The sequence below is a fragment of the Chaetodon trifascialis genome, chromosome 17 (genome assembly GCF_039877785.1).
Source record: "Chaetodon trifascialis isolate fChaTrf1 chromosome 17, fChaTrf1.hap1, whole genome shotgun sequence".
NCBI lineage: Eukaryota > Metazoa > Chordata > Actinopteri > Chaetodontiformes > Chaetodontidae > Chaetodon > Chaetodon trifascialis.
In genome coordinates, this window is record NC_092072.1 from 4,717,215 (window position 1) to 4,731,915 (window position 14,701).

Genomic DNA, 14,701 nt, shown 5'->3' on the forward strand with positions numbered 1-14,701 from the left:
TGGAAAGAACTTTGTAATTTAGTACAAATTAAAGGGAAAATAGGAATGTCCTTCAATGAACAGAGCCCAAATAAATATTTTGAATTATTATGGAATCTGTACTCTTAGTTAATGTTGAGTTTTCTGCTTCTTTTTTTAGCCATATTTGACATTTTTGCATCTTCAGCTGATCTGCAGTGTAACAACGAATACACTCTCTAGGTTAATTAAGACATGTACCACATGAATAATATCATTTTCCCTTTAATCAATCAGCGGCATGTGTTTCATAATATTCCTCAAACATACAGTCAGACTTCGTCGAGGCACAGCTTTGGCTAGGCTTTGCTTTCTCTGGAGGTTTTCTCATGACCTGAAATGCGTTTGTGGCTCTTAGCATCCGTCCCTCCTCTGAGGCCTCTCGTCTCTGCCCTGTCCCTCTCCAGCTGCTCTGAGGCCTCCTCTTCCTGACGTCTTGCACACATCATGGCACTCGGCCGTTCTCGGTCTCATGTTCAGCATCGGCAGCATTTTTAGCCACTTCCTCTCTCGGGCTAATACTTCATTCGTATCATCTGGGTCCACTCGAAGCCCTCGGTGCAAGCCAAGCCTTTTACATGTCAATAGATGCAAAACAAGTGTAACCATAGCCTTTCTTGTCTTCCCGTTCCCCGTTTTTAATCCAGAACGGAAACCCTGACAAGGACAAGCCCCCTTGTAACTCTCAGGAGCTGGAGGACTGTGATGGGTTCCCAGAAGACAGCTTCAGCCTCACACATTTTGACGGAGAATCACTCAAGCCCACTCAGGTGGTGAGTAACACCTCTCTCCTTCACGACTAAACACTTTGATTCGCCAATCCATCAAGCCTGAGCCCTTATACGTAACATTTTCAGTCATTTCTGTCTGCTCCTGCCATCCCTCATTCCCCTCAAGGACGTTGTTGGCTACCTGATGCTCGCCGCCTTTATAAGAGCACGTTTTTAAGTCAGCCCTGCCCCCAGTGAGCAAGCCGGCGCCAGCCGTGCACTTTTATCAAGCCACTTGACCAGAGAGCTCCACAAAGAGGGAACAGGCACACCCACTTCACTTCCATCACCTCGTGACTCCAATAGTAAGAAGCTGAATCATTGTAGCCGACATCTATTTTTATAAACGCCCACTCTGAGAACGTATTTGTGAGGGTAAATACTTGGCAGGGGCGTCGAGTGGTTCGAAAGATTGAACTGTAATCGAGAAGGCCCAGGTTCCCTTCAGCAGTGTTCAACGCGGCTGTGATGCAGCACAGTGGCCGCGGGACTCCTTTTTCATGTGCAGATGCTTGTGTTTCACCCTATAGGCTCTTCGCCTTTGTATATGGAAAGAGTGGACTTGTTGACTTGTGTCCAAATGCTCTGTATCAAAGGACTCATTACCAGCTTGTTGAAATGGATGTTTTCCTGCTGCATTGCGATCAAAGACTCTGCTGGACTCCATTTCAGCTGCAGTTAGCTTCCTCAGCAAAAGGTCATATGCTCTTGTTGGCATTTTCAGTTGAGTTTACAGTCTATCCCCAACTTGAACAAACATTAATGACTATATTTACTTTACGTCTTCAACGGGAGTCTACGGGAGCACTAGCAGCTGTTCTGAGGCACAGCAGTGCTTCGAGCTAAATGCTAAAGTCAGCATGCTAACATGCTCAAAATGACAAGGCTAACTAGGTGATCATATTCACCATTGTACCACAGCATGTTAGCATTTTAGCATTTGCTAATCAACGCCAAACACAGCTGAAGTTTAGGTCTGATAAGACTTCTTAGGTCACCAAGGGGAAGAGCTCTTGACCACCCACAGGGGAACGTGAGTGTCTGTACCAAACATCTTGCCAATCCATCCAATAGTTGATGAGATGTTGCACTCAAAACCACAAATGTGAACATTGTGGTGGAGCTAGGTGAAAAGTCAGGGGATCACCAAACTTAGCAGGATACACATTTTGGACACAATGGAAATCTGAACCAAAAGTTCATTTCAATCCATTTAATAGTTGTTGAGATATTTCAATCTGGATTTAAGTGCTGGACTGACTTTCCTGCTGCTAGCACGCCTAAAAAAAACACACAACACCTGAAGAAAAACACAGAAAATAAAAGAAAGCTGACATCTCCTGGTCTTTTCCACTATTAAACGATGGATATGCAAGCTTCCTCCTTCTGTTGTCCTTGTTTTACTCGGTGAGTTAATAAGACACATTAGTTTTTACAGCAGTAACCTTCATGAAGCTGTGGTGTGAAGAACATTAGATCTGGAATGCTGCACAGTGAAGTCTTGGCCTTGTGTTACTTGTCTCAAGTGTCGGGAGGTTTTTGCTCAAAAACAGCAATTATTGGCCATAAATCCATCTAGAAGAGACATGTGAGGGAAAAGCAACACCTGCCACGCACATCCCTCTCTGGGCATCATTTACTCGAAGGGGAGAAACACACATCACATGCTGCAGGTCAAGGTGAGGGTTAGAAAACAGTTCAGAAGGAAATGTGGATTTTTTTAACAGTTGCTTAGAGTTAAAATGATGCTTTTCTCTTATTTTTATTTACAAGGTGACGTGTAGGCTTTCATAATCATGGCATAAAATGTTAAATCAAAATACTCTGTGACGCAGAAGCAGCTGTAACAACCCTACGTCTGTGTTTTGGAAATACAAAATAATGAGCATAAGTGAATGCTTTTCTATCCCCAAAGCAGATATGTGGCAGTTTGCAAAAGCTCTATTCATTCATGGACATTAGTGTCTGTCCATCCGATGCTCCTCTCTCGCCTCCTCTGTTTCACTCGCACAGAATCATTTTCATAAAAACTCCTGCAACAGTCAAAAATAAAGCCTTTCATTGTGTAATGAAAGGCTAATAATGAGTATTGAATCTAAGGTGCGGTGTTTCTGCCCGGGCTGTGATGAAGAGCTCGATGTGAATACGAGCCCTTTCATGTTTCTCCCTCCATTTACTCTGCAAACAGTGCAGCCAGGCAAGCTGCTGCCCTTAAGTAAGGCGGATCGCAATCGTACCTGTACCATCAGCCTTTTGAAGGACAGTTGCCGCTGTTTGTTCCACATGTGTGTGAACATGTGAGTGTGTACAGGTGTGTGCATGTGTGTGTGTGTGCCTGTGTTTATCTGTATGTCATCCAGGAAGCCTTACCTTTCAATTCTTCCCCTCCCACCTGCATTGTATCCGCCGTAATGCTCCAGTCGCTTGCCTGCCCACTAGGACACATGCTGACCTTTTGTATAAAACCTTTCAGCTTGAAATTGTGGCACCTCCTATTAATTTGGCTCCTCCGTCGATGTGCTTCTCTTTGGTTCCGATCCCAGTTGAAAAGACGAAGAATGGTTTTTATGCTTGTTCCCCAGAGGGAGGCTGTGAGTCATAGCCACTGGCCATATCTGCAACACCTGGTACAATGGACTGTATCTGTACATCTGTTAACTGTATTTACTGCAGCCTTTGGCTATCAAAGCTTTCTCTTACAAAGGGGATTTAGGAGTCATACAATTCCCTATGGTTAATGATAGCACCCTTGAAAATCAAACAGTGATCGCAGATATTACAACAAAGTTTGGGACTTTGTGTGAAAACTCTTGATATTCCCCTCAGCTTCAGCTGTAACTGTATGTTTAGTGCTAAAACGCTAACATGTTAGCATGATAGCGTGGTAAACTAAGACGGCGAACGCGTTAAACATACTGTGCGTGCCTCACATCAACATGTTCGTATTGTCATTGTGTGCGTTAGCATGCTAACGTTAGCATTTAGCTCAAACCATTCGCTATTGTTCATCAGCTTGTGGATGGTTTACCAGGGAATTTGGAACAGATGCTCATGCTATAATGCTAACATGCTAAAGTACAATGGTGAACACGATGATGATGATGATGATAATGATAACATCTAAAAAACACCTTGGCCATTCATCGTTTGGCCTTGTCATTGTGAGCGTGTTAGCATGCTGACTTTAGCGTTTAGCTCAAAACACTGCTGTCTGTCAGTGCAGCCTCACAGAGGTGCTGTCATGGCTGCAGACTGTTGAGATATTCAAAGCTAAAATCAGTCCACCTTGTTCCCCTCTTTGGAGGAGAAAGTCACAGTTATTATGACACAATGTTTGAACTTTGTGTGGAAGCCCACTCTTTGAATCAGCCTGAGTGATGGTGTGAAACGGGTCTCTTTCATGGTGCTGGCACTCTCAACCAGGACAGGTGTGACTCCACCAGCAGTTAATGTTGCACAGACAGCATCTCTGAACACACTGAGTAAAATGCCCAATGATGTCTTGTGTCTTCCCGTTTGATTCAAGGGAGTGACACTAATTAAACGTGATATTCCAGAGAATGGCACATGAAGGGAAGCTGAACTTACTACCAGATATTAATGATCACAAGCCAGACTGATTGATATCGTCTCTGACTGTGGTTTGATTCAACTCCTGTCTTTGCCGTGGATTTAAAAGACAAAGTTCAACGTCTCGGACAGGAGCGAGTCTAAAAAAACAAAGATTTGTCACCTCGCTGCAGCAGCAGGAAGGAGCATGATGGAAGCGCTGATGATGATGACAGAGAGTTGGCATTTGAGCTGTTATTGCAGGCATCTGCTCTCTGTGTACAGATGCGTTTGCTTTTTAATGCCAACCTCTCGCTTCCTGTGCTCCATCTACAAAGCCTGTAAACCCTTTGATTAAAAAGTAAAGAGTATTCACTACAAAGCAAAGAACAACTTCAGAGCAACAGATTCAAATTGTAGTGCTTCATATTGTAAAACTTTTCAATGCAAGATTCAACTTATTGTTGTTTCCAAAGCTCAGGATCGTGTTATAGTTCATAGTATATTCTGTATTTAGACGATGTCTATAGTGTCACTCAAAGGAAATAGTTGATGTGATTTTAGTATTTTCAGCTGTGTTATCAGGTACGGTGTTGTGCTCACTGGCAGCTGTTTCCCTGGTTGGAAAAATAACCAAACCAATCACAACTTTGTGGGCAGGATTAAGAATGGGCAGCTCATCGTCCTTCGCCAGAACCAGAAAAACAGGCACAGAAATGGCGAGAAGCAGCGCTGAGATCGACCCAACTGTTGTAAGCAGCCATTTAACGAGCCTGTGTTAAAGCAACGCTGGCGCTGGTGAGAAATGAAATACCATCCAGGAAGTTGTAGTGACAGATTAACGTGTTTGAAGGGTTACACGCCAAAACACTGCGCAGGTTTCTAAAACTCTGAGTTATCGCTGTTGTAAATATTGCATCTTTCATTATGATGATTGCGAGGTAAACGGTGAAATGAAACATTTATGTTACAAAGTAATCCACCAGAAACATGAGCTTGCATCTGATTGGTCAGCATGGCTGTGTTGTGTTGCTGCAGAAGTTAAAAAAGCCTGGATCAACATTTTGTTAAAGCACATAAAACGTGATTCTTTCATTAACTGCAGAGTAACTCTACAGAAATATAGCTGCAGTACACTGAAGCGAACTCTGTGTAAAGCCGCCATAAAGGATCTAAATGATGCCATGTCCATCCCCTTTCTGCTAACAGTCCTGCAGCTTCCACAGCCTGAGCTCAGCTTAGCTTTTATCTTTTTTATCCCTCTGGTTTGAATAGCATATCTCTGTTTCACAGGTAACATAGGAATTAGCAGGAATTAAGATTCTGGATTCAAGATGTTAATCCGACGCTTTGTTCTGCTGCTGGCAGCTAAATCTTCGACAATGGCTTTGTAAAGAAACTGAAGCAGAATAGACATTTCTGTCGTGTTTTATCTTGTTGCTTCAGCTCTGATAAACTTTTATGGAGGTTTTGACTCTCTGATTGACCTGTTTTGGAAGTTTTGCAGTACATTTCTGACAGAAAACGCAGGCCTGTTGGAAAAGATGTGCTGTAAAATATTAAGATAAAAGATTTTTCCTTTTTAGTATGTCACCATTAACAAGCCACATCAGAGGACATGGTTTGACTTTCAAAGACTCAGGCCAGCATAGGCTCATCACTATATTACACATATAATAACAATGCTGAAGTGTGTTTGAGAATCTAGTGTTCCTCTCCTGGGTAATGTGATTCTTAGGAAAAGTGACAGAGTCGAGTTTTCTGTTAAAAATAATTAGCTTCCAGTTGCCAAATATCAAACAATAACCCTGATACCCGAGTAAATAGCCACTCCCACCCAGCATCTGTGAGTAAGAGCTGAGAATATTAACACGTCTCAGGTGTCAGATGCTGACAGAGATTTTATGAAAACTTATCCAGTTTTGTTTCTTTTCTTTGCAAAGGGTTTGTCGGGTTATTAATCCACATTTTTGTGCGGGTGCTTCTTTCTTTCAGTGCATCAGTTAGAAAACAGTGTTGGATAATAGTTGTAGTTGTTGGCACTTTTTAAGGCCCACAGACGTCACCAGACACCATAGAATTAAAGGGGATTTGTAATGGATAAGCTCAAGATCCCCTCTGATGTTCATTGAAACTACTCTCTACAACCAGGATAGACTGATTACTTCCACTGGTCCATAGAATGTCAGCAAATAACAAAAAATGCTCATTTCAAGTCTCCAGAGCCGATGTGAAGACTTGTGATGTCTCGCTTTGTCCAGCCAACAGTCCAAAACACAAAGGTTCACTGGAATCAAGACACGTCAATATCACGATAACTTCTGTTTCATTAGAAAATGCACTTCATCGCTTTCATGATATCCCTGCAGAGTCTGGACAGACATCAATTTAAACATAGATGCACCTTGACTGACTGGTGGCTGCAGACAGCCATGGGGCGGTAATTCCAGTTTTCCATGTTTTTGTTTGTTTTCATTGTTCACAATTCATGACCCGGTCACTCACTGCTGTCCTTGTCAGTCAAATCAAACACTAAAGCGTGAGCCAACATCTGCCATGTGCTCAAAGTCAAACATAAGTGGCAAGAAAATGAGTTTTAGAGTGGAGGAGTGATGGCTCGCTTAAAGGCTTGTCATTGTGTGCAGCCACCAACATACGTACTGATTTATGCCGGATTTTCAATGCCTGTCAAGTGTGTATTGAGATGGGGAGGACAGCGCTGCCTGACAGCCTCGCAGACATGCTGGCAGCTGGATTCGTGGGATGTGTGTTGACTCCGAGTGAAGGATCGGTGTGAGCAGTCAGATGTCGAGGAGCGATTACAACGCAGCGACGGTTATTTTCTTTCCAAAACAAACGGAGTGAGACTAGAATAGCACCGAACTGCGCACATGCAATTATGTCGAGTGCATTCATCGAGGGAAGCCAGTGTTGGGCAAATATGTTGACTTTTATGGCTGTTATCACATACATTACAGCTCTTTACACACAGTGGCCATGATGGAGATCAGACACATGCTGTAGTCTTAATCTCAGCATTTAATGATGTCGGCAACCATGTGGGAAGAAACATGTAGGGAAAACCTGCAGATGTGTTTTAACGAGTTTCAATCAATCAGGGAATCATGGAAAGAGGGAAGGAAGGTAGCAAGGAAAGAAGGAAAAAAACAACAGAAAAAGGGAAAGAAAGAAAAAAGGAAAGAAAGCTGGAAGGAAGGAAAGGAGGAAGGTGGTACAGTAGGTTAGAGAGAAAGGAGGTAGTGAGGAAACTATAAGAAGGGAAGGAAGTGAGACAGTATGTAAAGAAAGACCGAAAGTAAGGAAGAAAAGGAGATGGTATTGACAGAAGTAAAGACAACAGGAAGGTAGTAAGAAAGGAAGGAAAGAAGGAAAGTAGTAAGGAAATGAGGAAAGAAAGGATAGACACACTCCTTCAGTAATTTACCTTTCAGAAAGTTTCTCGAGTCCTCGTGAGGGCTGATTCTGTCTTAACTGAGTGAATTTTCTCTCTTGTTTTGATGATGTCCTCCTCTGATCGATATGTTCATTGATCACTGGTTTTGAGGCTTATTTTTCAATCACGTATTAATCAACCTGATAAACTCTGGGTGAGATTCAAGAATGATGGGAGAAGTGCTGTAATCCTAACGTCGTGTTTACCTGCTTCACACGGTGGAGGGGCTGCACAGGAAGTCACCTCCAGTCTGACTGGAAAGGTACAGGCTTTGTCCTCGGGGCACTTTAAGTGTCCATCACTGTCCACAATCTGCTCCGGATCACAGGGGGACACGCCTGGAAAGTACTTGTTAATTACACAGTGAAATATGGCGTGTGACAGAATTAAAAATGAACCGACTTTAATTCACACCTACACCTTTCCCTCCGGCCCGCCTCTCTCCAGGTGAATCTGGGCAGCCATCAGTACCTGTTCACAGTGGACGTGAACCCGTCTGACATGCCGTGCCTCTGCCTCAGACACGATGTGGACGCTCTGGTGTGGCAGCCTCGTCCCGACCAGCCCAGTAACATGTGGGAGCACATCGCCACGTTCAACGCCTTGGGTAAGCGCTTTGTCTCATTACAACAGCACCTCCCAAAAACCTACAGAGATACATGTTGAAGAATTAGGTGGAGGAATATGAAGTAAATGTACTCAAGTGCTGCACTTCATAATCCAACATTATATACAAGTACAGCTGCAACGAACAGTCGATTGATAAATTAGCCGCATAAGAGAAAATTAATTCAAAAAAATAATTTTTGTGCAAAAACATGGTTCAGGCTTTTCACATGTGAGATGTTCCTCAGAATTATTTTAGTGTATTTGTAACACAAATGATACAGCTTTTACAAACCAAACAAAAAGTCAGTGAACAAAGTAATCAGCATGCATGAAAATAACCTAATTATATACTTAAATGTTCTGCATTTAGTACTTTTAATACCTGAGTAATATTTTCAATGCAGGACTTAACTGTATAGTATTAGTACTTTTACCTAAGGAAAGCATCCGAATACTAATACCTCTCGTATTAAGCATAATTTTTCTCTCATTGGTGAGACATCAGGACATCACTGAGTCTTTGTGTAGTAGTGCTGTAATTAAGCCGTGAGTCACATCATTTCTGTTAAGGTCATTCTTTGTGTACTAATGCCGACATTAGAAGTAATTTTCACCATAACACACTGCACGCGCCCTAAGATCTAACACACACGTTGAATGCACTTTGTACCTCGTAAAACACTTGAAAAACCTTCGTTTGCATCTGTGTTTGCATCCATTTGCAGTCAGGAGTCTGAGTCGAGAAGCAGTCATTAGATTTTATGATAAATTCTAGCATGCACCTACGATAATGGATGTCTGTGGTATAAGAAAGCAAATTTAAGCCTGCAGGGTAACTCTTTGCCACCTGTATTCTGCAAATACCCACCCCTGCTTTACCTATGGTTGGGTTAACTAGCCCCCTAACCCTAACAATAAACACTAGCCAATCAGAGGCGGAGTAGGGCGGGTCTTCACTGAAAGCGGTGGGAAAAACAATGAAGCTCTGCAGCCTACTCTGTCTCTCCTGTTACTCCAGCATTCAGCTCCGTTCAGCCTCACTGCCACTGTGCCAGCATGACAACATCACCACAGACACCAGATTTAAACATCCAGTAAAATACAGATTTACCTGCTGGTGATTGGCTTAATCTGTGTTTCTGGCTTTCTCCTACTGCCACCTCCACTCTAACACTCCACAGCTCCACCTCATAAGCTGAACAGCACCACAGTGAAATATTTAATTCCTCCACAGCTTCCTCTGCTGCACACCAGTGCGCCTTGGCCTTCAGCAGCAAATGAAGCCAGTCGGGCTGTATTTTCTTTGACACTCCCATGAAAATGTTACTCATCGCTGCCCCTGGTGGCCAGAAACTCCACAGGGTCCCTTTAAGATGTGTGAAATGTTAAATCAGTCACAGTCAGTGGGAGATGTTTGAAGGTCCAAGCAGCACTCTCAGCAGAGGCCCATCTTAATTTCCATTTTTGACGAATCATGACAACTCGAGTTGAATTATTCATTCTTACAGCAATTAACTTTGTTTACATCCGCTGTCATGCTGCTGCTGTGCCTGCGGCGCTGCAGTGGATGGATGACACAACGTTTTAAATGGCTGCAATAAAACTGCAGTTAATGACGAGAGGGATTTTACTGACACTGCTCGTATCCCACAGGGACGCAAAAAGAAATGCACGGAGAGTGTTTGAAAACAGGCTCGTGAACGGATATCCCTTCATGAACTGTTCGTAGAGGTCTGGATCATAAAACGCAGGCTGAGAACTGGATTATGCCTCTCAGCTCAGATTTGACACTGTCATTTTACTGCAAATCTCAAATCAATGACGCAATATTTATTTCAATTTCCCCCTTAGACAGCGACGGCATCGCCATTTTTTCTTAACATCGCAGAGTTTCGCCAGTCTGCTCATCTCTGTTTGGGATACATTGACCAGTCTGAGAATGCAGACTGGTGATATTTTCAGGTGCAAATCAGAAGAAAATGAGCTTTCATTTGAGCATTCGAGTGAAGCTTGTTGGTGCGATCGAGAGGACTGTGTCATTAGTAGAGTCTATCAAAGCAGATTTAGCTTTCAGTGCACACTCCGTCTTATTTTACATTCATTTTTTTATCAGTTTTTATGTCCATGTTGCTGAATGCTGCACCGTTGAAACAAACATTTGATTTGTGTGAAGTGAAACGTGTTTTTGGAGGGATGAAATACGTAACGCTTGTGCGGTCGAGGCTCTACGAGGCGACATTGTCTAGTAAAACTAATCTTATTAGTCTTAATGACTGAAGAGAAGCGTCCCTTCTCGAAGCGCCCAGCTATCAGATGGGAAATCTCAGCACGCAGGAAGTGACTAATCAGATTGTAAGAGTGAAGGATAATGTGTTTCCAGCAGCGATGGAGACCACACAAAAGTCTTTTTGTCCTCTCTCGTGTCGTCATCTTTGGAAGTGACCTTCCGCGTTAGCAGACGGGAGCGTGCCGTGTGCAGCTTAATGCACACTATTTATAATCTTCGAATGTCTCTTGGCCGCTCCGAACACGAGGAACGGAACAAAAGCCTGAAAAGCTCTCTCAGTGATGAAGGTCTGTTGTTGTTTTTTTAAGTGGCATCACCAGATTTCTTGTTTTGTCCGTTCAGTCAAAGATATTTAGTTTAGACGGATATAAAGCAGAAAAATCCTCACATTTGAGCAGAACCAGCAGTGTTTGGAATTTTACCTTCGCTGACGACTCAAATCATTAATCCATTCACTCAATTCACGTGTTACATCTATAGAGCCCGCAGGATATGTGAATATCAGACCGCTGCTGCCTCTTTCACTGGATCATGAACTGCATGCGTTCCTTCTGTATTTAAATCTGAAATCATGAATCCGTGAGCTCTGATCAAAGTCTGAAATGTGCTGCTGATCTTAAACGTACCTGTTCCTTTTTTTTTCTTTTTTTTTTTTTTTTGTACTTCATTTTTATAAAAGGAACATAGACAACATACAGAAGAGCATAGAACAAACATTTGGTCACCTAAACATTCATTCAGACATTATACTGATGGAGTTACAAATACATGATGGCTCGATGAGCATCTCTTGTGAACATGTACACAATCCATTTTTCCCAATAGTGCAAATATTTATCAGTCTGTAGATTTAACGAGGAGGTCATCCTTTCCATATTTTGAATATTGGTCACAATATTGATCCAGTCTGACTCTGCTGGAGGTGTGGGCTGTAACCAGCTCCGAGTTATGGTTTTCTTACTGGCTGCTAATAAAATTTTCAAAAGACATTTGTCTCGTCCCGGTATATGGGGTGCAATATTCCCCAAGTAGATTGTGGAGAAAGAGCTGTTGATTTCATCACCAAAAATATTTTGTATTACTCGTGTGATCTTTTGCCAATATGGCTGAATAGCTGGGCAGCTCCAAAATATGTGAAAATGGTCTGCTGTACCTGTTCCTTTTTGAGGGGTGTGGCTACCTGGGCAGCTTTTCAGTACTTCAGATCTTCTCCTCTCTGCACTGAAGATGAGAGAAAGTGTCCTGTATCGCGGTGTCTCCTCTGCTTTTACGTACTGCAATTCAAAGCTTCACAGTGTTGATTAGAGCAGCACACATGGCTCAGCCAGTCCACTCTGAAGCTTTCAGACACCTGACGCCTGCTGACCTAAAGGTTTACAGAGCACCAGCACCTCTCCTGGCAATCCCTAAAAACTCATCTCTTTTCATCAAAGGCTTTTTTTCTTGAAAAAAATCCCTTCATGCCTTAAAGTGGCTTTGCCTTCATTTCGTATGAGCGGGTCTATGAATATGCAAATATCTCCATCCACCCGTCCGCAGATCGCCTGCAGCCCGAGCAAACCTCCTCACCTTCGCCTCTGCTCATCACACACACAAATCTCTGCTGGTTGTCTGCTTTGCTAGCTGCCCAACACCACATGATGGCTAGTAATAAAGGAGTAATTCATGTTTCAGAAGACGACGAAGAAGATGAAGAAGAGCCAACTGTACAGGGTTGCCTCCACGTCGATGTATCAGAATATTAATGTATTTTCTGTCAGCAGGATGTAACATGAGCCGTCGACTTCACGCTATCAAGCAGCTAATAATGTGTTGCTAACGTTGGGTAAACTTGGTCCTGATCACCAGCTCTGACCAGTTAGCTATGGCAGGCCACATTCCTCTAATTTGACGGGATTGGCTCTTTAAGCATGTGACAGGTTTGCGAGCTTGTCATTGGTCTGTGAACGATCAGCTGAGGTGCTGACTTCTTATTTCGCTCCTTGTTTGTCTTGCATCATATTAAAAACATCCCATGTACGTAAGAAGGTAAAACCCTGATTGGAGTTTCGTTGGAGGTCTTTAAGGTGTCTCTGGGAGGGGCCTGACTGCTCGAGGTGATCTGCATAACGTCTTCCTCTCTGCAGGTCTCTGATCTTAACAATCTGTCTTCACAGGTTACGTCCAGGCGTCCAAACGGGACAAAAAGTTTGCAACCTGCGCTCCAAACTTCTCCTACGCTTCGCTGTGCGAGTGTCTCCGCCGCTCATTCATCTACCGTCAGCCGTCGCCGGTGGAAACCGTCCTCTTCAACAGGAAGCAGGGCCGTCAGGTAGGGCAGGTTGCCAAGCAACAGGTGGCGAGCCTGGACTCTGACAAACCAATCCTGGGCTTTAGAGCAACCAATGAGAGACTGTACATCCTGACCTCCAGCAACCTCTTTGTTCTAAAGGTCAATAATAATTAGATTTGGGACTGTGTTAGTTTTAGATTTTGTCTCTTCGGCCTCGAAGATCGAAGTGCGATCGTTCCAGACTGAACATCAGCTGCAACTGGAAAACAAAAAGCTTCCCTCTGTGTAAATTTGTGCTTCATCTGTCTGTACTGGATTCTGTCGTGCGATTCTCCTCGTGTTTCCTGTCGTGAAATGTCTGTAAGATCAAGTAAGTGTGGAGTCGTGTTCCGAAAAGCAAATTGTGCCATTAAACATTCATTAGAGCTGCATCTCTGCAGCACGCTCAGTCAGAAAACTATCATTTCACGTCTTTAAATGCTTTAATCACATTTGATGATCGTGGATGCTTCATGAATATACATTTCATACATGTACAGGCATAATGGTGCTCACACACTATTACAGACATTCATAATTCCATGAATCCAATTAAATGTGTTTGTCTTGATGAATGATTGACCCACTGAGGGCAGGCTGTGCCGCTCTGACGGCTGATCGCAGTGTTTTGTCAGATGGTCAGTGGGGAGGAGGACGCTGAGGAAATCCCTCTCCTTGGCTCGATTTACAATCATTACTGTGGAAGCTTGAGAGAAGTGAGCGTTCATTTCCATAAATTTACATAAACATGCTTCACACATCTCACTGGCTCCTGTTGCATTAGCCTCAATCTTGAACGGATCAGATGGACCTGAAGCCGAAAATCTCAAGAGGCCGAAAATTCAATCATGTCCTGTACCAGCTTTTTTCTTTCCTCCTCCTTTTTTCAGTGGTGGTGCAGGCTGAAGTGGGAATGCTGCACTTCTCATACACACTAGGCCTGTATTTACACATACTGTGTGATGCATTTTTAAATTAAGCCACGGTGCATGAGCTGCTGGGACAGAATTGCAGCATTAAACAGGTGAATCCCTATTTTTGTCATGTTTACGCCAAAGCCAAAATCCTGAGGAAAAAAAACACCATTTCCACCCTCCTTGTTCAGCAGTGACATTTTGTTTTTCCATTTTAAGACACGCCGAAAAAGCCCACTCGTCCAATCGACCAACTAAATATGAAAAGATTCAAGGGAGGGAGGCTAATGGACCTTTTTTTTTTTTAAAGAAAAGGATGGTCTTTTTCTATTCTTCTTGATTGTATCGCCAGAAAAAAGGCGAGATAGACGCAAGCAGGAGAGAAACAGGGATGAAAGCTTCAACACGCAGCTTCAGCTCCCGTGTGAAATAGATTCATATATGTGTCTTTTCATCTTCCACTGAGGGCAACAGGAAACAGCCTGTGTTTGCTGTCTGGTAAAACTTGCAGATTTGCTGAAATTATAGGAAAACTGCTCCAACCAGTTTATTGATTAAGCTTGAAATTGCCAGTGTGTTGTGAACTGGAACAGCCACGCAGCAGAGCATCAGTGTGGATCCCAGTCAAAGGCAGTTTGGCTTCACAATTCAATAGTCTTCATCAGGAAGTCCAATTTTGTCAAGACTATTTGCAATTTGTGTCCTCAGCTCCCCCGAGTGCTGGCAACTTCTGAGGAGATTTGTTTCCCTCTGCTAAGCCACGCTATAGGCCGCCGGTAACCACTCTTT

General features: G+C 43.1%; 1 protein-coding gene across 1 annotated transcript in view; it reads left to right on the forward strand.

The window, feature by feature from the left end:
- The window catches only part of nudcd1 (NudC domain containing 1), a 34,923-nt gene extending 21,511 nt beyond the window's left edge, over positions 1–13,412 (forward strand). The window contains exons 8-10 of the mRNA XM_070985411.1: positions 666–791; positions 8,239–8,398; positions 12,844–13,412. Of these exons, the coding sequence (XP_070841512.1) occupies positions 666–791; positions 8,239–8,398; positions 12,844–13,133 (576 nt within the window). The 3' untranslated portion in view covers positions 13,134–13,412. The remainder of the gene's footprint in view (positions 1–665; positions 792–8,238; positions 8,399–12,843) is intronic.
- Positions 13,413–14,701: the final 1,289 nt, after the last annotated feature.